Raw genomic sequence first — 21,900 nt, 5'->3', positions numbered from 1 at the left:
GGTTTCTTCTCTTACCTGTGTGGTCCATGTTTGGACCGGTGTTTAGGGTCGGGGTGCCGCTGGACTGGATCTGCCACCGGAAACCACTGTCCTCCGACATCCAGCCGCAGAATGAGGGATCACTGGCCCAGCCGAAGTCACAGGCAAACCACAGGAACGCTACACACACACACACACACACACACACACACAAGAGGAGATTATTATTATTATTATGCACTTTTTTTATATTAGCAAACCAGTTACATGCAAACTGTCTATTTTTTTAACAGAATTTGCTATAATATATTTCATAATTATTATTATTATTTATATTTATTATAATTAATAAATTATACTATTATTATAATTATATTCATATATTTTACTATTCTGAAATATAATATATGAATAAATATGATCAAATTCATGTACAGTTAGGGTTTGGTGAGTTTCTTCTGCTCACCAAAGCTGCATTTATTTGATCATAAATACAGTAAAAACTGGGAAATATTATAAAGTAACTGTTTTCTGAATATAAAGTAAAGTGTAATTTATTCCTGATAAATTAAAGCATCATTAGTCCAGTCTTCAGTGTCACATGATCCTTCAGAAATCAGTATAATATGATGATCTGATGCTTAAAAAACATTTATGATTATTATATCGGTGTTGAAAACAGCTTCATATTTTTGAGGAAACCGTCATACATTTAAATTTTCAGGATTCTTTGTTGAATAGAAATTTATTTTAAATAAAATCTTATGAAATCATTGTTAAAAATATTGAACGGTTGTGTGCTATATAATAACATTATAATGTTTTGAAACACCAGTGTGTGTTTGGTTCGACTCCACAACAGAATGTTTTTTATATTGTCCACTTGATGGCAATAGAGAGTTATTTTACAATAAGAAACTCCCAACATTTATGCAGCATGAGCATCTCCAAATCCATTCAAACTTCTTTTATGCCTAAGCCAAATCCACATTTATACACCAAATATAGCTAGATCTGAGAGAGACAGACCATACAAAACAATAAAGCTTTGAAATCGAGATTGACATGAAAAAAAAAACGAGGGAGGGATTTAACGATGTTAGATTGAGTGAGAGAGAGAGAGAGAGAGGGAGAGAGAGAGAGGGATAGAGAGAGAGGGAGAAAGAGGGATAGAGAGAGAGGGAGAGAGAGAGAGAGAGAGAGAGGGATAGAGAGAGAGAGGGGGGGGGGAGATAGAGAGAGAGAGAGAGAGAGGAGAGAGAGAGAGAGAGAGAGAGAGAGAGATTGAGATGAACAGAGGAGCAGAAGCGGGTCTAGTATGTCGGCTGCACCGGTGTCTGCAGATCCTCAGCGCTTCTTCTAGACAGTTTAATAAAGCCTCGTTTAATAACGGCAGGATTCTCGGCGAGTTTCGGAGGGTATTTGCTCACTGAATGCGGAGGAAAGAATTTCCCATTAAAAGCCGCAGCTCAGGCACGCAGCCGCTGCCGCTGCAGAAAATGCCAGTTTCCAATTAAAAGTTATTTCTTCTTTTCCATCTTTAAACGGATTGTGTCTGTCGCAGTGGAGGACCGAGCGAGGATACGTTTCACCGCAGTCCAGAACCTTCTACCAGCTTTGAATGCTTGTCATAGCAAATAAACCACATCCAATAATAGAAAGCGCACGAGTCTACTCAATGGTGACCAACCAGGACCACACACACATTTGAACTATTTATTTAAGTCCACTTAAAAGAAGTGATTTACAGAGACATAAATACTATAGGTGCAGTCAAATACATGTAGCCTACAGAATCACACACACACACACACACACACACACACACACACACACACACACACACACACACACACACACACACACACACACACACACACACACACACACACACACACACACACACACACACACACACACACACACACACACACTTATTAGAACCTTCATTCTATCCAGTTGTTTTGATGTTGTGATGAAGCTCAGACAGGGCCACACCCCCACACACACACACACACACACACACACACACACACACACACACACACACACACACACACACACACACACACACACACACACACACACACACACACACACACTGGCTAATTAGGCAAGGTCAGTTAAGGGGCATTTCTCAGTTGCCCATTAGTGAGCAGTCTTGAATGGCTAATCAGTCATTATGCTGAATGAGCGAATCAAAGGGGCTCTTTATAGATTTCCACGAGAACACTTCACAAACAAGATTACATACTCATCTCACTTATAATCAAATAGCCTAAACAACCAAACACAACACAAAAAAAACATACAATAAGAAAATTCGTTCTTAAAGGTGCAGTGTGTAATTTCTGTAATTTCCCAAAATGTTTAGAAGTCAAATAAGGTAAATTAATCCCTTTTTTTTTTGTTCACACAAACAGATAATTCCACCTCAAACTCATGCTGGACCACATACAATACACACTTATTTTAAATAGTGTTTAAAATATTCATTGAAGTGACCAATGATCGGTTTTCTTATAGTGTCAAAAATGGCACGCCGCACCTTTAAGAGAGTTTGCATTAGCACAATCCAGGATGATTAAAGAAATTACAGATAGCGAGCGCACAAAGAAGGGAAGTATTATAAGACAAGTACCTTTCTCACCTGGAATGGTGCTCATCTCTGTGGTCGTCTCTGGCGCAGTGGGTCCACCTGTAGTGTGAGCACAGTGAAGGCCATTAGATGAAAAGTTAAAGCGAGACACTGGGTAATGTTTTATTCGGGCATTATCAGGAGGAACGGATCTGACTGTGCTAATTCCCCTCTTTGTGTTTGCTTAGCATTTTTTAAAAATGTGCTTTTGCCAGATGAGACATGCAAATACATTTTTCTTCACGTGGAACCTTTACTTTTAGCATTTACCAGAGGGGAGTGTAATTCTGTGCAACACACACTCTGGGAGACTGCACTGATGTGAACACACAGGAGATTAGAGGCAGAATATTAAATCCAGTGTTAGTTTTAGCAAGAAGAAGATTTAGAAGTGCAGGGTATGGCTGTGTTGAATGGACTGTATACTACACACTGTGAGGTACTGGTACAAACAACTTTTTATTTTATGAGAAACGGTATGAGTTATGAAATGGAGTGGAATAATAACTTCCTATATACTGTATATTGCATACTAATTCCTCAATATTATGTAAAACAGTAAGCAAACAGTACATTTAGTATCATTAATTGTTGTTACTGTATGTGTACATGACTTTAGTATGTACTAAAATGCATCTGTTTTTAAACTAATATGAAGCAGCACTATGTAGTATTCAAGGATAATGAAGCATTTAAACTGTAGAATGCGGCATTGTGGGACATCTCATAAATAAATGCAGTAAATTTGCATTTTTAATCCAATTTTGTATTAAAAAACCCTAACTTTTGGCAGACCATGAAGTCACAAAGTAGACGTTGAGATTGCATTTGATATCGCTCGCCGTTCATTCATCACTGTCTGGCTTTTATAATGAAATGGAAGGTCAAGTGGAGCACATTTGGCAAATGTAGTACTTTATTTCAATATGAGATGCATACAGAAAATTTGCATACCATGCACCGTATACTTAATTTCTAGCATGAGTAGTGTGGTAAGTGTGGTTATGGGGGCAGTGATGATTGGGTTCGCTGGTGTGAGGAGTGTTTAGTGCAGAAGAGCGGCTGGTGTTTGCAGAAGCATTAGGGACAGTTAGTCTAGTGAGGTTAGCAGAGCAGACGGAGCAAGATGCAGTAAGTAAGGGTGCAGTCTCTGCAGGCGAGTGTTAGCACCTGTCTGGTCGTAGTCATCACCTGTTCCACTATGGCAGTTTGCCTGGTCGTCATCGCACTCGTCGGACGGCGTGGTGGAGGAAGCGGGGGTAGTAGGAGGCACTGTGGGCACTGCGGAGAGAGAGACACAAGTGTCACGCAATGAAGCGACAAGTCCCAAAAACCATGGCCTATCAGTGAAGTGATTACTGAATGCACATGTGCAACCATGGTATTTTTTTGTAGGTTACAAATTGTGGTGCAACGGATCACAAAATTCACGGTTCGGATCATTTACGTTTTTTAGCCACGGATTGGATCATTTCTTGGATCAGCCCCAAATTTTTTTTTTTTATATATATATGTTATATATATATACTTTTAAAAAAATATTTATATATATATATATATATATATATATGGGGGGGAGGGGGGGGGGGAACTTTGCTTTTCATTTATTACTTAAAGCTCACTTGAAGTTCTTCGATACAACATCAAAAACTACTAGCCTAACTGATAAAGTTAAAACATTATTAAACACAAGTGAACAGTCAGGAATAAAATAAGAACAAATACACAAATTACAAGCAGAGATGAATACTAAATAACAAAGTTACAAAGTCTAACAGTAGTATTCAGGTACATAAACTAATAGTTAAGCCTAAATGTAAAATAACACAATTTGTTCACTGTAGAATTTAATGGTTTCATCTTTGTTAAAGCTGTATTTTGTTGTTTTATTAACATTTATGACACAGACAACAGTAGGAATATTAGGCTGCTGTCAATTTAAGAACAAATTCACGGACCAAAAAAACTGACAAAAATCCGGTTTCTTTCTCAACTGATTACTTATGACATAACCGAGAGAATACTTGCCGAGACGGGTATTTAGACGTGTATTTGACATAATTCACCTTTGGCTAAGCCCCGCCCCCCTTAGTTACTGTTGCTACGTCCGTCAACTTCATCTGGTATCAACATGGCTTATGCTGTGACGCTCTTCCTGCTGAAATTTTATCAAACTTTTATAAAGCAGCAAATAAAGTGTCCGATAGAAGTAGGCAAAAGGGGCTGCAATATGCGTTCGAAGGCTTTATTCAAGACATACCGGTGAAACGCAAGCAACAACAAGGCATCCAAATAGAGGCAAAAGCATAACGGTCACAGTCAAAAAATGAACCTCCGCATTATATCCTAATGGAGACGGAGACTGGGACTCACAATATCAGGAGCAACACTGTTCATGCAAAGCTGGGTCTCTATTCACTTCTATAATCGTTATTACAAAGCAAACGGACTATGCGAGTATAACGTTGTATTTATTAGCAGCGTGTGCTAGCGTATCAACAACCGGTATGCTAGGTAACGTTAACGTTAGCTGACAAGGTGATGTTTTGGTGTGCAAAAGTGTGCGTGTTGATCTTTGAGGGGTTTCGCTGACTGAGGACGTCCACACAGTTTAATCCAAAGACGACACTTGTCAGGATTTGACTTCGGTTTTGGGAAGGGAAAAAAACGGACACCCCCCTCCAACCTCTCTGGGAAACGCGTATCTGTGCTACAAACGCCCCAGGCACAACGTTTAACCGTATTTCTGATAAAACTACGACGGTAATAGCCTGCCGAGACCAACAATATGAGACGCCTGTGTTAAAGTCAATGGAGCGCTGTGAAAAAGTGTCGGACCCTCTGTGGGAGCTCGTTCTTGGCTGCGCTGTGATTGGTCAATCTACATTCTAGGGTGTGGCTTAACCAAAAGCGAATTGTGTGTGTTTGTGTCCATTCAAGGGCAAGGAAACTCGAAAGAGGAATCAATTCGGTGTTCAAGCGCTATCTGAAACTATCTCTCTCTCTGCGCAAGTCCGGATTTTCGCCTCTTCTTCCACGTTTAAAATTGTTTGGATGTGTAAATTGGCAAGACAAAACACGTCCAAATTATAAACTTGGTTAACGCGAATCACATGTGTGCCGAACCGTGGGGCCTGGTCCGTACGGACCACGGATCAACTGCGTCCCCTATCCACAAATCATCTTAATGATGATGCTCTTTCTGTAGTCTTTCCAAGTCTGCAGCCCTTTGATACAGTCCTGTGCGTGACTGGTTTAGGCTGCAGGGTTGGGGATGTTACGCTCCACCCTGGGCCTGAGACGGCTGTGTCCTCTCATTATGGCGGCCCGTGCCCCTTTGGATGTGGCCTTTGCCTACATCTGCCTTAAGCCCTGTGTTTACTCTCAGCTTGTAATGAGCTGCCCATAAGCCTGTAGGGCTTTCCCGGGATGGAAGGAGGGGAAAAAATGAGCCGTGCGGGAGAGGGGGAAACGGGAGCTGTAGTGTAAGCTGTAAGCGGGTGAACCGAGGGCATTTTAAAGAGAGTCTCTAAAGCCGAGGGGTCGCGGAGAGGTCATCATGCTGGCTCTGGACTGCATTGTTGATCACACACTCCTGCTAGGACTCGGCGCCCCGCTGTTAGGAGTGTGCACGTGTATGTAAGGGGTCGCTTGTTTGATTGTGAGAGTTTTAGCTAAGATAGAGAAATATACAGACTGTGCTAAAGTGAAAACAAGCATTATCATCTGACTAAAGCTCCCGATGGGATGCTGTGGCTTACACAAGCAAGTCTCACAGTCTCTCGGAAATCCAATATGTAAATCCACTTAACGCTGCCTCAACAGAAAACACACACATACCCCCCCCCCCCCCATCTGAGCTAAACTAATTCAGAAAGAAAGACAGAGGGAAAGACATCAAGGACCGTTCCGTAATCCTTCAAGGCAGGTGGACCAAAGATTATCTCCAGCTGTGAGGAGTCCTGTTATTTAGGAGTGTCACAGGCCCCTGCTTTTCTGGGTAGGAGACATCCTTTGATGCGCCGCAACGCCGGGACAAGTAATTATGAGGAAAGCTAAGCCATACCCTGTTCTCCTGAGTGGATAAGTCCAAATTTAATGAAATGGCATCTGTACTATATGACCACACACTTGAGGACTCTATCACTTTGTTTGTCTTTTGTTCACTTGCTTTAGACAATATGTCTTCGGAGTGCAGCGGGTCTGTCCATCATGTGTATGAATCACTGTTGAGGACTTTACTTGGAAAATGCTACATATAAAGCTACCCATTATTGCCGTTAGTTAAGCTAGTCGAGCTAAAAGTAGCTAGCTACAATAGTGCGTATACAAAATCATTTCTCAGCAGAGTACAGGAAACTCGAAAAATGTAAATATTGTGAAAAAGTTTTCATAAGCTGTAAGCCATAATCATCAAAATTATAACAAATAAAGGCTCGGAATATCTCACTTTGCATGTAATGAGTCTATATAATATATTAGTTTCACCTTTTAAGGTGAATTACTGAAATAAATGAGCTTTTGCACGATATTTACATTTTTCGAGTTTCACCTGTATAAGGTATTAGCAAAGTGAAGTTATCTTCTGGTCATGGACGCAAATTAATAAGTGAATCATCTTGTCAACCAGAGGTGCGTTTCCCAAAAGCATTGTTAGCCAACTATGGCGTAAGTTACGTCGCTATCATCATAGTGTAACAAGTGTTTCCCGAAACCATAGTTCCAACAAACAGCATTGCAAAATTGTGTGGTTGGAACGACAGCTCTCGTCCTGTGGTCAGAAGCAGAGTTTCTTGTTTGCATGACTTAAAAATCCTTATCTTGAGCAAAATAATTAAGCTGACATTCAGAACAACCTTTTATTTAGAATACATACAAATGTCATTTACGTGTTTTGGTTTGTCAAGAGATTTAAAGCGCTGTTTTTGAAGATGCGTTCGTGCTCCAGTACGTATAAGAACGAGCCTATGATTGAATCTGGAAATAAATCAAAATAACTGAGAAAAATTAGCATTTAGTCCTCAGATGTAATGTCCGTCATTTATAGCAATTATGAATTACTCCGCCGCCTGCGTGACATCATTAACTAACGTGGTAGAACAACCAATTTGCGACAATATGGTTTTGGAAAAAAGCTAGTTACGAATAATTAACTTGCTACACTTGGCTAAAGTTACACTACCTTGAAAACAGCGGAGCAACAGTTATGTGACTGAAAAATTTACTTACGTTAGTAGTGTCACTACTTGTGTACTCCTCAGCAGTGGTGTGTGTGTGTGTGTGTGTGAGAGAGAGAATGAGTTTTCAACCTACCTTCCATTTCACAGCCCAGGAGTTCCAGTCTAAGTCCCATCCCAGCAGGAGTGGCTCTGTCTGGGTACACCCTAACAAAGCGTGTCAATATAGGCTCCACCGTCCTCAATGCTGGTGTGTCATAGTTCAAATTCCCCTCAAAAATCTGCCAAGAACAATGACAAAGTCCAAGGCAATAGTTAGCAGTCAAGCAGAGAAAGAGAACTCCCTTTTTAAAAGATAAAGGGGAAAGTTTTATTAAAAGTAGTCTGACAGGGAAAGCAGAGAATTAATGAAAGAGAACAAGCTCACATCTCACACCTTTCTTAACTTGGGAACTGCTATATGTCTAATGCAACAAAGCACTAGAGAAAAGAAAGTCTTCAACTTTATTTCTGACATCGTACGGCTGAGCTAGCTCAAAAAATAAAGGCTGCGGGCTAAAACTGCAGTCTACGACAGCAGGATGCTCAGCTTTTCAAAAGCATCCGCCTTTGACTTCACACTTCTGAAGTCTTACAACCCAGACACAAGGTACCACAGGAGACAGACAGAAAAAAAAGAGGAAAAGACAGAAAGACACTCGCCAGAGGTAACAAAGAGGCACAGAACAAGATGAGGAGTCATGAAAGAACATTAATGGCCATCAGAGCTAATGTGTCTCCTTTTGTCCTTCAAGCTAAAAAAGACATATGAGGGTTTTGAAAGGGGCCTTCTAGTACTGAGACTCCAATTTACCTTTTTTTTTTAAAGGGGATAAGGCACATAGTCTATGCTCCACAAAAAAAAGACAAATTTTATGTGATTCATGCGTAGATTTTTTTGCAATTTGCCGGTTTCATGTATGATGATCATGATTGCTAATGAGCACTATACTATGAACTACTTGATCAATGTTCTAGAAGGAATGCATGATATATCGGCCACCATATCAGTATATATATGTTCATTTGTAATGTTATCGATATCGGCCTGATAAGAAAATTTGGCAAATATCTTGAAGCCAATAAATAATAGATTACACTTCAGATGTGCACTGTTCACCATAAAGGTTTTGAATTGCTTGAAATATTATTGAAATCACTTCAAAAAGGAAAATACAGTTCATCATTATAATTGTGTGCTTGGGACATGGCTTTTAATGGTGACTTTTGTTTTTGTAATCAGGATCTTAAAAAATTATAGAAAAATGTGGATTTAGATTTATCAGCCAATATATCAGTTATCGGCTTTACAATATAAAGAATTATCGGCATCGGCCAAAATGTTCATATCGGTGCATCTCTAGTTGAAGTTATCTGATTTGCTACATAGCAGTTTTTATGTTTCTAATATCACTCCATGGTCTCTTCCTTTCCAAATGATTAATATATTTATTTTTGGTTTAAGACCAAACAGGATAATGTGCAGTTCCCTGACCGTACATTATATCTTACATATGTGTAGTATTATTTTGTATTGTTAGGGTTAAATGTATTAGTAGAACTGTTGAATGCATTTGGGACATATCCCCAATATTGTGCTCACAGCATTAGTCTAATTATTGTCATTCTCTCCTCTGTCCATCTAAAGGCTTTGGGAAGAATATATTATAGCTCCACATTCAACTTTCTTAAACTCAGTCATTTCCTGAAAGTCAGGCTAAACAATCTCAGACTTGCACTCAAGAACCGCATAGTGATTCAGAACCAATTCTAAATGAGCATCCAGTTTATGTCCATCTACCTTCCAGCTTCCCCATATCTTACCTTGGGCTTGTTGCCAGTGGCATCCATCACCATTTTCCAGTCGGATCCGTTGTTGCTGTAGCCCAGCCGAAACTTCTTCATGAAGACCTTGTTATCACGGTGTTTGCCTCCCTGGATGATCAAACCTTTGACCAATTTCTCCTCGGCCAAATCTATCTGTAGCCACTCGTCCGCGTACGGCTGGGGCTGTGGCAACAACGTCCATCCCGATCGGCTGGTCAGCAGACGAGCATTCTCTGACACCCATGTGCGCTCGGTGTGGGAAGAGACTGTGATCTGAGAGTCTGCGATGAGGCCTGAGACCATTCCCAACATTCCTGAACATGGGTACTCTGTTGAGGGACAAAGAGAGTGTTAGATTGAAGAAAGTTTCAAACCCTTCCCTAGTGACTCACTAACCTAAGTACATTTAATGTTTTTAAGAGCCTTCAAAAAACCTTTGAATTGCGATTGATGGAGAAAGATGCATTTGGACCCGGATTGTGTAGTTATGGCACCCAACCCAACCGAACTAGCCATATCCTGATCCCTTGACCTGATCCCTTAGATTGTTGTCTAACCTGCCACTGCAGTGGCAAAACAATTGTAATTGTTGGTTTGTCATGCCAATAAAACACATGGACACGGATAAAGAGAGAGTGGTTTGAGTACATAGTGGAGAGGGAAGTTAGCAAAGATTAGATTAGCATTAGTGGATGGGTCTGAGTGAAAGAGAAAGACAAGAGAAGAAAAAAATTATGTTGGCTGATAAACTTGGTAGAAACGGTCACGTCTCAGTGAGCTGGGAAACATTCTTACCAACAACCTAAAGAGGTCACAGGCCATAAAGAGCCTGAACAAAGAGAGAAGGAAAGACATTCATTGCACAGGAAAGACAGATGAAGTGGACAGAAGAGATAAGAAGCCTCTTGTTCTCTTTGTTTCTCTCTCTCTCCATCTTCCTTTCACCAATGACCTTGTGCATTAACTCTTTTTCTCAAGCGACCTAATTAAAGCCTTTCTCTAGAGCTTCTACCTTTAATTTCCGAACAGTTTCTTGCTCTCATCCTCAGTCCTGCTCCACTCCTACCTTCATTCTCCTTTGTTTTTCACCTGCTTTCTTATTCACCTCCTTCATCCTTCTTGTAATCTATCTTCATCTGTAAAAACTGAATTCCTTTGTTCCGGTGTTGATCATAAGATTTTTCACGCTTTGCTACTTTTAGGTAAAGGCACGTTGAGTTTGAGGGAAATTGTCAGACATGCAGCGCCGACCAACTGACTGTCTGTGAGTTGCGTGTCACGACTTCTTCAACGCTGTGGGATTCGTGACCTGCCAGCGATACCTTAATCTACGATCAGCACCCGTGGAGCAGGAAAGCGTCAGAGACAATCTTGGACTAGTCACAGATGGACCTAATGTCCCGTGAAATACCAGCAGAACAGAGTTTTCATTCACAACACTGCCTTTGTACTGATGTAGGGAACTTCCTCTGCAGTTCTGGAACGGAAAGAGCACTTGTCTGTGACCCCTTCATGAGTTGCAAAATATGAGTTCCAGGCTCCTAAAACAACAAATGCATGGGACTTTGATTTTCCCTTTGTTTGTTTGTGGATGTACAGCCAAGGTTGGGTTTCTCAGACCCTTGCCAGATTTACAAGATGACTCAGTGTATAATTTCTGATATATGCATGCCGAATTGTTTCGGGATCTGAATGAAAAAGATCTGCACTGGGGTGGTTGGACCTCAAAGTTTGGAAGTCAACCAAGTTTATTTTCAATCCGCTGGCTGGCACTGTCTTCCGGACCTGTTTATGGATCTCAGATGGGGATGCTTGGTAGAAGCTCCTGGTGTGGTAGAGCCTGACAGACACACCCTGAGGGTGGACTGGTTGATATGCATCACGTGTTTCATTTGTTGGTTTGGTCTGTGCACAGCACATAAAGGCTGGATGACCACACACACAGATGGTTTTATTTACAAACAGCGGGAGGAAGTTTATTAATGGCTGTGGAAAGCCTATCAGACCACCTTCTAAATGCCAGCCGGCATCCTCTGTGTGTACAGAGTTAACAATCATAGTGCCCAGGAATAGTACCTAGGTAAAGTCAATGTAATACCTGGGTACTTTAATATTTGCCGTGGTAATGAATGGTTATTATATTGGTATCTAACAAGTACATTTCCTTAGAATATGCCCTTGCAAACAGTACTGGCATCAAATAGTAATACTATTGTATTTTGACCTATTCCTTTGTACTAAAATAATAGGGTACTTTCATGTTTTTTGGACATGCACCATGGTATTTTTGGTAGTTTATCTTGGTAAATATCCAAAAACATGGTATTTTCAATGTATATCTTCAAAATATATATGTTTTTAACATGGTACCTTGTACAGAAAAACAAACGGTTAGGGAAACTAGGGGGACATTCTTTTCTAAGCAGTCGCCCAGCTTAGCCGCATCTTCACAAGGAAGCCCGATGCACACTGATGATGTCACTGGGAGGCCTTCGCTCTTGTGATGTGTTTAGAATGCGGTCTGTTCACCCGTCCAAAACACGACGGCAACAGCTGCGCTCCAGATCGGCGGTGAACCGCACACATACACACACAAATATACAACCAGTGCTAAATCTGTGTACACACACACAGAGTCTAAAAAATACGCCCTCTATGCATGTTGAATGTAAAGCTGATAGACGGTGCGTGATGGAAAACAAACTCGGCCTCCTCCTACACATATGAGGAAATGTTCTCAGCAGGGAGGCACTGATGATACGAAAGCCTTTGCAATCAAAGCTCTGTAGGGTGGAGCCATGCCAAAACATGCAGATGAGTATGCAAATTAGGCCAGGGCCAGCTGGGCCTGACTACGGCTGGTGGGTGTAGATCTCGGCGTGCACAATTGCATGTGCAATATGTACATCTGTGTGTGTGAGCCGCTGAGAGGGTAAAGCTCAGAGGAGAAGGGTAGAGGCAGAAATGGGGTTGAAGTGGAGAGGTTGCATGCTGTGCATGCCATTCATTTTGAATGAAGTACATCCAAACGTGGGGAAACATGAATACACTGTCCTTTTTGTTGACGTGAACACTTGTCTATAATGCAATATCTCCTTGACTATTGCATATGCGCGGTTCGCACATGGCTTTCAGAGGCATGAATAAACACTTCTCCATACGCCTGCCTCCAAAGCAAGCAAAACGTAAACCATCTAATTGAAAGATCATGATGGAGTGGTGTGTTGACAAAAAACTGCTTCCAAATTTGAATTAACACTCTGCTTCTAAACTGAATTTCTTGATGTATCCCAGTTGTGCTGTTGACAGTGAAAAGAACCAGTTCTTTTGAAACCAACCTGAGATTTTGCATCCGTACACCTCCAACCGCAGGGCGATGCCGGACTCCCAGGAGTGGGGTCGGATCCGGAGGTATCGTGTCAACGTGGGCTTGGGGAACGCGGCTTTCGCTACATCTGTAGGGTTGGTGTTACCCTGGAAAATCTGACAAACAAAGAACAAACACATTAATTATTAACATGGTTTGTTTAAGGGAGCCACCAAGGACAGACCTCTGTGACCTGGGACTCACCTAACACTTGAAACAGAGAAATTACAGGAATGTGTTTAGATCAGCGTCTTCAAATGTGACAAACTAAATACAGCCTGAATTATATTATCTCTGGAGCCAACTGTGTAGCAATACAAAAGCTACTTTGTGATGTCATAGTCTGGGTTACAACTAGCGCTGAATGATTTGGACGCTTCAGTAACACAATGGTATCGGTTGTTGTTTCAACAGACATAGCGATGAATCAAACTGTGTTATGTCCATGAGCACTGATACTTGCTGACAGCTAGCACATGTTCTCTGTGAAGGGAAGATCTGGATATATGCGACAAGAAAGACAAATAAAGGCAAATCCAACCTTGTTGTACAGCATCTTGTCACTGTATAAATTCCAGATTTTTTCCTCTCATGATGAGATAATCTCATAGGAGAGTTAAGAATAAACAGCAACTGTTGATAGTATGTCGTCACACCTACACTCTAAAAAATGCTGGGTAACCCAATTTTGGGTCAAATATGGACAAACCCAAATGTTGGATCAAAAATGCAATTGAAAATTTAACCCAATGGCTGGGTTTGTCCACATTTGACCCAAAATTGGGTTAAAACAACCAAGCATTTTTTAGAGTGTGATTACCTAAAGGAAATATAGAAATTTGACTAATGCCACTGACCAGTTGTGTCCAGAGCTCATAATTTATCCAGGTTTGTGTCCTCAGTGATGAAAAAGTGTAAATTTTTTTATTATAAATGACAAAAAATATATAGCTGATTTTCCAGTTTTCAAAAGCAAGAAATCAATCTAGGCCACACTAACACTTTGGGAACTACCTTAACCAATGGTGAATTCAACCTCTCTCTCTATCTCTCTCTGTCAGTGTATTGCTTTAATATCAGTACATTCAATACACAATTCTAAACAAGACCAGGTCAAACTATAAGCCATTCAGGATGGCCAAGTGTTGCTAAATCCAAGTCAGGGCATTCAGCCATCCGTCTATCCCAGAATCCATGCTGCTAATCGTGTCCCTGGGCACTACTTTTCAAAACGTGTGTGTCTGGGAGGGAGACACATGAGGAGCCATCCACTATCTTTAAATGTCACGCCAATGCTCTGTCCTACTGCTCTAAGTAGTAAAAAGGCTTTCCTTTGTGCAACATCCTCGCAGTCGAACTGCTGCTTCAGCAGTCTGTAAATGGGCCCTCACCTCACGAAAGCACTTTAGAGCCAAGCAGACAGAAACAAGGCACCGCACCTTAAAAATGCACGCTCTAAAAAGAGAACAGTGTACTTCAGTTGAGGGTCGACATAGAAATTGGGCCTTTGGGTATATTTAAGCTCACTGTTACTTCCAAGCATGAAGATGTGTATGCACACACACACACACACACATACGTAACCATCTAATTGGCTTGCTTAGCTTGACAGGTCTATTTCAAAAATTGTATTGTTAGAGCAAGTCTGCCAAGCAGATATAAACATGCATATGAACACGTCCTACGCTCACAAACGAGTGAAACAAACTTCACACACTGTATGCAGCTTCATAGGTTTTAAGACGCTTCCAGAGACCGAATCTTTGGATCATTCAGCATCAAAATCAAGTGAATATGAAAAACGAAATTACATTTAGCAAAAAACTTAATTTCAGATTTGCATTGTGACATTATTTTAATGACATTAAAAAGTAATTTATATCAGCATGAATTATATATACTGTATGTAATATAATATATGGAATATATCATATTTTTCACATTACACTCAAGGTAATATCCAATATTTTGGACAGAAAATGTTTTTAACAACATGTATAAATGTTTATAAATGTTTATACATGTTTATACATATAAAATGTTTTTAACAACATCCTTGTCATGAGTTGCACATACGTTGTTCTATAATAACCTGTCTTGGCTATGATCCCCAACGCGCTGTCTAGGTACGATGCTCACAAGGTTTCGAGAGACAGCCAGTGTGTCAAATGTGACAGGCATGTCTTCCTGTAGTTAACTGTCCTGTGTTGAGGGACACATTAGAGTCGGCTCACCCGATGGCTAATCGATCAGCGTCTCCTCGGCCCTCATTCAATGAGTCACATGGTCAAGTGCGTCCAACCAGCTGTTCAAACACTCTAAACCTTCCCAGAATGCCTCCTCCTCTCACTCTCTCAATTAGCCACTCTCTGTTTATTAACTCTTTTGTTCTTTCCTTTCAATGAAAAAAAAAAAAAAAAAGCCCTACCGCAAATGTTGACATCATTCCTTAAAGGGAAGAAAAGAAAATCAGCCAGACTACTGTGGTGGCTTTGGAGTTGGAGTTTTTACAGTGCTTGCAGTCTTTTAAGAGAGCGGATTAACATACCACACTGCGCACATAATGGAGTCAGAGAAACACAATCCCTGCAGAACACATGAGCGTGGCATTCCCGTCTGGAGCCGGAGCATGGATTGGTGTAACGAATGCACACGGTGACAGCGCTACAACGCAAGATGTTTACAGGGCTTCCTGCCAAGGAGCACTGGAAATGTACCTAGTTAGGGATTACTTCTGAGAAAATAGACCTATTTATCGTTTAGTGGAAAATGAGCTGTACAAAATCAAACCTGAGCTCTTAGCAGGACATTCTAACACTACTTCATTGTTATAGGAATATTTGAAATATTTAACGGGTAGGGGATGTTCCAGGTCCATAATGAGTAAAGCGTTAGAAAATCCTTTTGACTGGTTGCTTAGTTTCTAAAAACAAACACAAATTGTGTTTAAAGTAATGCATTTACAGTGGGAGTTTAAACGCAGAATCTACAACTTGTTGTATAGTTCTTACATAATGCCTTTTGTGTCTGTGGCCCAACAAGCCAATGGTTAAATCGGTAAATCTGCCTGTTTTTCGAACAATGAAAGAGAATGAAAATAATAAAACAAGTCACCTTCTGTTTTGAGCCATCCTTAATAGTTATCCAGTCTTCTCCGTTTGAGCTCACATCCACCTTGTAGGACTTCACATAGTACTTCTTCCTGGTTTCCTGAGAGATGGCTCCCTGTGTGCCGATTGCCGAGACAAAGCGCAGGAATCCAAGATCAACCTGCGGAGAGAGAACCATATTACTTCTATATAGTTGAGAACAGAGGGAGTATCACTTTAAAAGTGGCTTATCGTGTGTCACATACTGAGCTCATAAGACCCCAGGTGAATATTAGAATGAAAGATTAATTTTAATGAATCCCAATTTAATAAAGCAAAGTCAATGTGACGATTTAATTTCCTGAATGGGAGACAAGAGCTTATTGGATGAGGAAGGATATTTAACTTCATGGAGTCCGTGCCGGGAAAAAGAAAAAAAAAATAGCTTGAAAGGAAACGTGTATTTCAGACGTGTGCTGTATTGAAAAATGAATGCTTCATAAAGAAGTCATGAGTTCTGATGTCATTCCCGTGAGTGTGTCTGAGAGGAAGGACGGGAGAGAGTGGTCAGGGGTTACTGGAAGATGGAAGAGAAAATGTGGACGGAGCTGTCATTGATTTGGTCAAATCCAGGAATATCAGAGCTGTAATACACACGATGGGATGCAGAATCAAAAGAAAACAATGCGATTAAATGCCGCAAAAACACTCTTGAGTGGAATATGCAATCCCACGTCAACTGGGTGATCATACATTGAGCATTTAACAGTGCAAAGCTGTGGTCTTTGGGGAGATTCTTTAGTGCAGGGGGAAGATGAAATAAATCCTGTCATAATCTGAAACTGATGACATCCCCATAGAACATTATCAAAACATGTCACTTGTGAACTAACATTTACAGTAGAGCCAGTGCCACACAGAAAACTGACTACAAATGCAGGATAATATCATTGTAATAGAGGATGTGTTTTAGGGGCTGTTTACACCTGGTCACATAAATGTGTTTTTGCAAAACGGATATAAATCCGATCTTCAGTTCCCGCCCTATATGCAGATTTAATGGAGTCCACGTCACCGAAAGCAACAGTTATGAGCTGCATTTTATTGATCATCAGCTAAAATTTTGAAATCAAAGACCGCAATAAGAGAGAGCGGCAACAGCCCTGGTAAGATCATTTCGTTTCTTTACTTTTAATGAAGATGATTGTGTGTTAAGCGTCTGAGACTTACTTTTACTTTGATTTGCGATAGTTTACACATTGGCTTGATGAATAGATGCTCATCTGCGGTGATGGTTGTTGCAGAAGCGTCATCGTATCTGACTATATAGCTTATAACACACTCTCACACGTTTATTTTTTAGCGTTTTGGGGAGGAGTAAAATTTACATATGTGTACAACATATGTTTCAACAACCAGATGCATTTACACTTGTCCAGTTTCATCAGGAATGCATCCCAGAAGTGGTTTGAGCGATCGGATTCAAATCCGTCTCGAATGTGTTGCGGAGGGCATTTACAGAGTCTTTTCACGATCAGATAGCAATCCGATCACAGAAAACGCATGTAAACAAAGTGGCCAGGTGTAAACAGCCCCTTAGATACTCTAATAAAGTTGATCAGCATTACTGTTACATAACTCATTTAGCAAAGAGCTAATTGAAAACTCGGTCTGTTCTATTTTTTTTACAGTATTTGTAAGACATCATAGTCCTCACTCAGTTTAACAGTATTCAAAAAATAAGGTCTTTGTTTCTAAAGTCTGCTGAATGAGTGCGGATCGGATTTTCTGGCTATATAATATACATGGCAGGAAGATAAGAGAGCTGTGTAGCAGCCAGCGATTTGAGATCAGAAAGCTTGGCTGGAGAAAAGACAGTCTGGATCAGTTTCCCTCACACCAGCTGATCGCAGATCAGAACTAATGAGCGCCTCGTGATTTATTAACCACTTTCTGCTCTGTGAAAGAGAGAGAGAGAGGGGGTAAAAGAAACTAGAGCAATAAGAAACTGATGACTACAGTACTATTACTACAGTAATCTCTATACATGACCCTTACACAACTTTACAACCAATCAAATATCAATTTCAACAAAAAATAATGATTGTTTTCCAATAGGTTTCCTGAATACACTGCCATTGGTCAGCCAATCAATAAGTTCAACCTCAAACTCACGCCATTGGTTGAGCTGTTGCTATGCAAGGCAGGTCAGAATTCTTAAATAAACAGAGCAATGTTTCAAAAACACAACAGAATAACAGAGTGTATACTTTCCTGGGAAATCAATCTACAAATAGTTTACTTATAGTTGCCTCTGCTTATTAGGACAGGAGAAAAGGAGAAAATATTTAAACATCAAGAAAAAAAATGTCACACTTCACCTTTAAAAGCAATAACAAACAGGAGATTGAGGGAAACCCCAGTTTCTCACGGGAATTCCCTGGCTGAGAAACTCCAGTTTCTGGCTTCCAGAAAACAACCCGTTCCAAAAGTGAATTACGCTTCCTTATAAGGAAACAAGTCGGACTCGACTGAGGGCATTACATCTGAAATATCATGACCACAGAATCAAAAACGATTTTGGTAAGACAATATTATAACAGTTGAAACCACACCTGGCCAGCCGAGTAGTTGTATTAGTCACTAGTGTGAATATGCAGTTTTATAATGGTCAGTCAGTCTGTGAGAAAGTGAATCCAAGCGTCTCTGGAGGAACATGTGTGCTCAAGCCAGCTAACTCTGCAAATCATGTTGTTTTATTATATTCTTATATTTCAACTCTTTTTGTTTGGATGTTGTGGGTTATGTAAGAGAGTCTGTCTGAAGAGATTCCACCCAATAGACGAATCAAATAATGCCGTTTCTCATGATATCAAGTCCAATAATCTGAAATGTGAAATTGAATAAAACAACATATCATTATAATATATCTTGCTGGCAAGAACTCAAGTGTAACTACTTCTTATAATTCAGCCATGGGAAAGTCCTGGCATGTTAAAACCTGTTCATTTTGCCCAGAGTCCATCTGTCAAGTATGGACCTCAGCTTATATTTTTCACAGCTAATTAAATTTACAAAGAGTGTGTGTTTTATTACATCAGAGCCTGTGTGTGTGTGTGTGTGTGTGTGTGTGTGTGTGTGTGTGTGTGTGTTTGAAGGGACAGTTTTTGCCTTGCCCTCGGCCCGCATGAAAGGAAGCGGCAGAAATCTAATCTGTCTAAACCTAATTCACACTCACTGAAGCTTCTCATGCTAATTGCGTTGAAATAAACAAGCGTCAAACGTGTCTGCTGGCTTCCTAAAGCTGTGACATTTGGGCTCATCCTAGCATGAGCTCGTAATGGTGTTTCTTTTGTTTAGTGTGCTCGATGGTGGCGAGTTACATATTCTGGTCCGTAAAAAATAAACGTTGTGTAAAAACATTTTTCTCCATTCAGTTTATTTTCTTGTCTCTTTCCCCTTTCTCTTGCATATCAGTGCACAACAAAAATCCACAAATTGGTCAGTCATTAAAAGCACAACTGCTCTTGTGTATCTAAGGCTCAAGCACCATCTGGAGCGGGTTAGCCAGGAGGAACTAAGACGTTGAGTAGACAGATGCGCGATGGCCCAGTCAAAGCAAACACAAATGTGGGACGGCAGGTTTCGCAGGGCAAAGTTCTACTTCATCCATCAAACCTCGGCTTCCTCCCACCATCCCATCCCACGACACCTGGTTGCTCCGAAAGCTCCTCTAAAATTCCATTAACCACAGGTATAATTAATTCACATTTTCATGAAAATTGTATTACTGCCAGCTGAGAGATCTATAGGCTCCTCAAAGACCTCGCATTCATCACCCAATTTACCTGGCAGAATTAGCCAGCGCTATTTTTAGAACTTCTAAAGGTTTTTTATTTTATGCTTTTAATTATGCATGAGCCTGAGTGGTGATCATCTACTTCTCTTCCAAAGAATTATGACCCAAACCAGTCTAATGGGGAGGATAGTATAAGAAAGAAAAAAAACAATCCTAGCCCAAAAGAGCTTCTTTCCTTCAAACACCTGATATAATGGTCAATTTTCACAATCCAATCAATTACGAAAACCAACTCTGGACCACTTTTTTCCCTTGCAAAATATCCTTGCAATATGTTACATTATGCAAGTAAAATAAGTTCTGAAAGTTGTTTAATCTGCTGCATTGAATGGCTGAATTTTGGAGAGAATGGTCAATCAACTATATTAGTCAGGCTAGACGTCTGTAATCATAAAGTTCACGGTCAAATATTGTTGTTATTACTAGCCCAACACAATAAGACAACAATAACCACACTGATGACAATAGAATATCCTGCCTGTGAAACTTCCTCTGACATTAATTTATTATGAATGCAATGTAGCTTTTTTCTGAATCTCATTCACACACCAGCATACGAGCTTACGTAGCCTATCCAGCATACACCTGGATTCATTTAATTGCTAGAAAATGATATCAACGAAGATATTTTAAACGTTTCAAGCTAATTACATGCAGGCACTGAAGATGGTTTAAAATCATAAGAATGTACCTAGCGCAGGTGTGATGCTAGCAGGGTGGCCTAGCTTGACACCAGCTCTGCAGGCTTTGTCAGTAGAGACTCTCATGTTAATTACAGTCCTACTGTCTAATTACTCATCAGCTGGCAGGAGAACAGCACCCGTCTCAAAATAGCAGCAGCTAATCCTTTAATTGAAGAGAGAAAAAATCTAAGCAAAACAATGGAGAGCGGACATAGCTACGTCTACATGATCGCCAATATGAAACATATGTAGATGACATGCGCAGGTAAATGCGTTGTTTCTGGAGGGACATTTCGCCCCTAAATCTCCCTCTTTTTGGCTATTTCCCTCGTTACATTCAACCTTCCTAGATAATGGAACGCTCAAGAGCCCGTGAGGAATGTTTTTCTCAGAGGAAGTCTGTAATTAGTGCCTGCTTGATGGGAATTCCGACCTGTTTTTGTAGCAGAATGGGTCGGCGACTCGAGGCATTGGCACAGCAGATAAGAGTAAGAGGTTGGGGTGGTGTCTCAATCATTGTTTCCATCTACAGACCTGGCACATTCCCTCCTCACCTCCATCAATCAAGCTGACGGCTTCCTGTTGAACTAGCTGACACAAAACCTGGTTGGCATTCTACAGTTCCAGACTTGAAAACATTGCCTTGTTGTTTTGAACGCTCTGCCCTCTTGTCAGAGATGCTTTAATGAACAAGATGAAGGTAAACATCCTCTCCAGTGAAGCTAAGGAGAAAAGCCTTCGCATCCCTGTGAATCAAGCCCTGATCAAACCATTTAGCTGAACAGCAGGACAGGCGTATGCAGCAGGTTCATAAATGAACCACTGTGTATTCAAAGCACCATTGCATAAATGCAACAGCTGACGCGTTTCGGTAGACCTGTGGATGAGAATGAATGCGAGGCTGAGATTAATGAAACTGAACATGATCTATAATGAGCAACTTCTATTCAACCATTAGTAGGTAGACAGGAGCTTTCAACTATTGACAGTTGACGTTTTCCCAGATCAAAATGCATAATTCATAGAAGTGCTTTGATGCGTCTGGAGTGGATGAGCGTGCATTTATTGCATCACATGCAGTATGCAGCGCATTGATGTTAAAATATCTCAGTCTGTCTACCAAACAGGATCTGTTTTTGTTGTTGTGCCAGGCTCTCCATGGGATGGAAAATCTGCCATCCATAAGACCCTTAACAGTGTCTTTTGTTTTAGGTTACGGTATTCTATAAATCGGAAGTCTTT

At 40.5% G+C, this 21,900-nt stretch overlaps 1 protein-coding gene across 4 annotated transcripts in view; it reads right to left on the bottom strand.

Annotated features, from left to right (window-relative positions):
* The window catches only part of nrp1a (neuropilin 1a), a 68,794-nt gene that overhangs the window by 5,943 nt on the left and 40,951 nt on the right, over positions 1 to 21,900 (bottom strand). The window contains exons 8-14 of one of the 4 annotated variants that reach the window (XM_079601758.1): positions 16,142 to 16,297; positions 12,999 to 13,143; positions 9,658 to 9,989; positions 7,931 to 8,075; positions 3,809 to 3,898; positions 2,621 to 2,677; positions 16 to 159 (exon numbers count right to left, since the gene is read on the bottom strand). In XM_079601758.1, the coding sequence (XP_079457884.1) occupies positions 16 to 159; positions 2,621 to 2,677; positions 3,809 to 3,898; positions 7,931 to 8,075; positions 9,658 to 9,989; positions 12,999 to 13,143; positions 16,142 to 16,297 (1,069 nt within the window). Of the gene's footprint in view, positions 1 to 15; positions 160 to 2,620; positions 2,678 to 3,787; positions 3,899 to 7,930; positions 8,076 to 9,657; positions 9,990 to 12,998; positions 13,144 to 16,141; positions 16,298 to 21,900 lie in introns of all 4 variants that reach the window. The other 3 variants (XM_079601757.1, XM_079601759.1, XM_079601756.1) reach the window with 3 other exon arrangements.

The sequence above is a fragment of the Phoxinus phoxinus genome (genome assembly GCF_949152265.1).
Source record: "Phoxinus phoxinus genome assembly, chromosome: 24".
NCBI lineage: Eukaryota > Metazoa > Chordata > Actinopteri > Cypriniformes > Leuciscidae > Phoxinus > Phoxinus phoxinus.
This window is presented reverse-complemented; position numbering and strand designations above follow the sequence as displayed.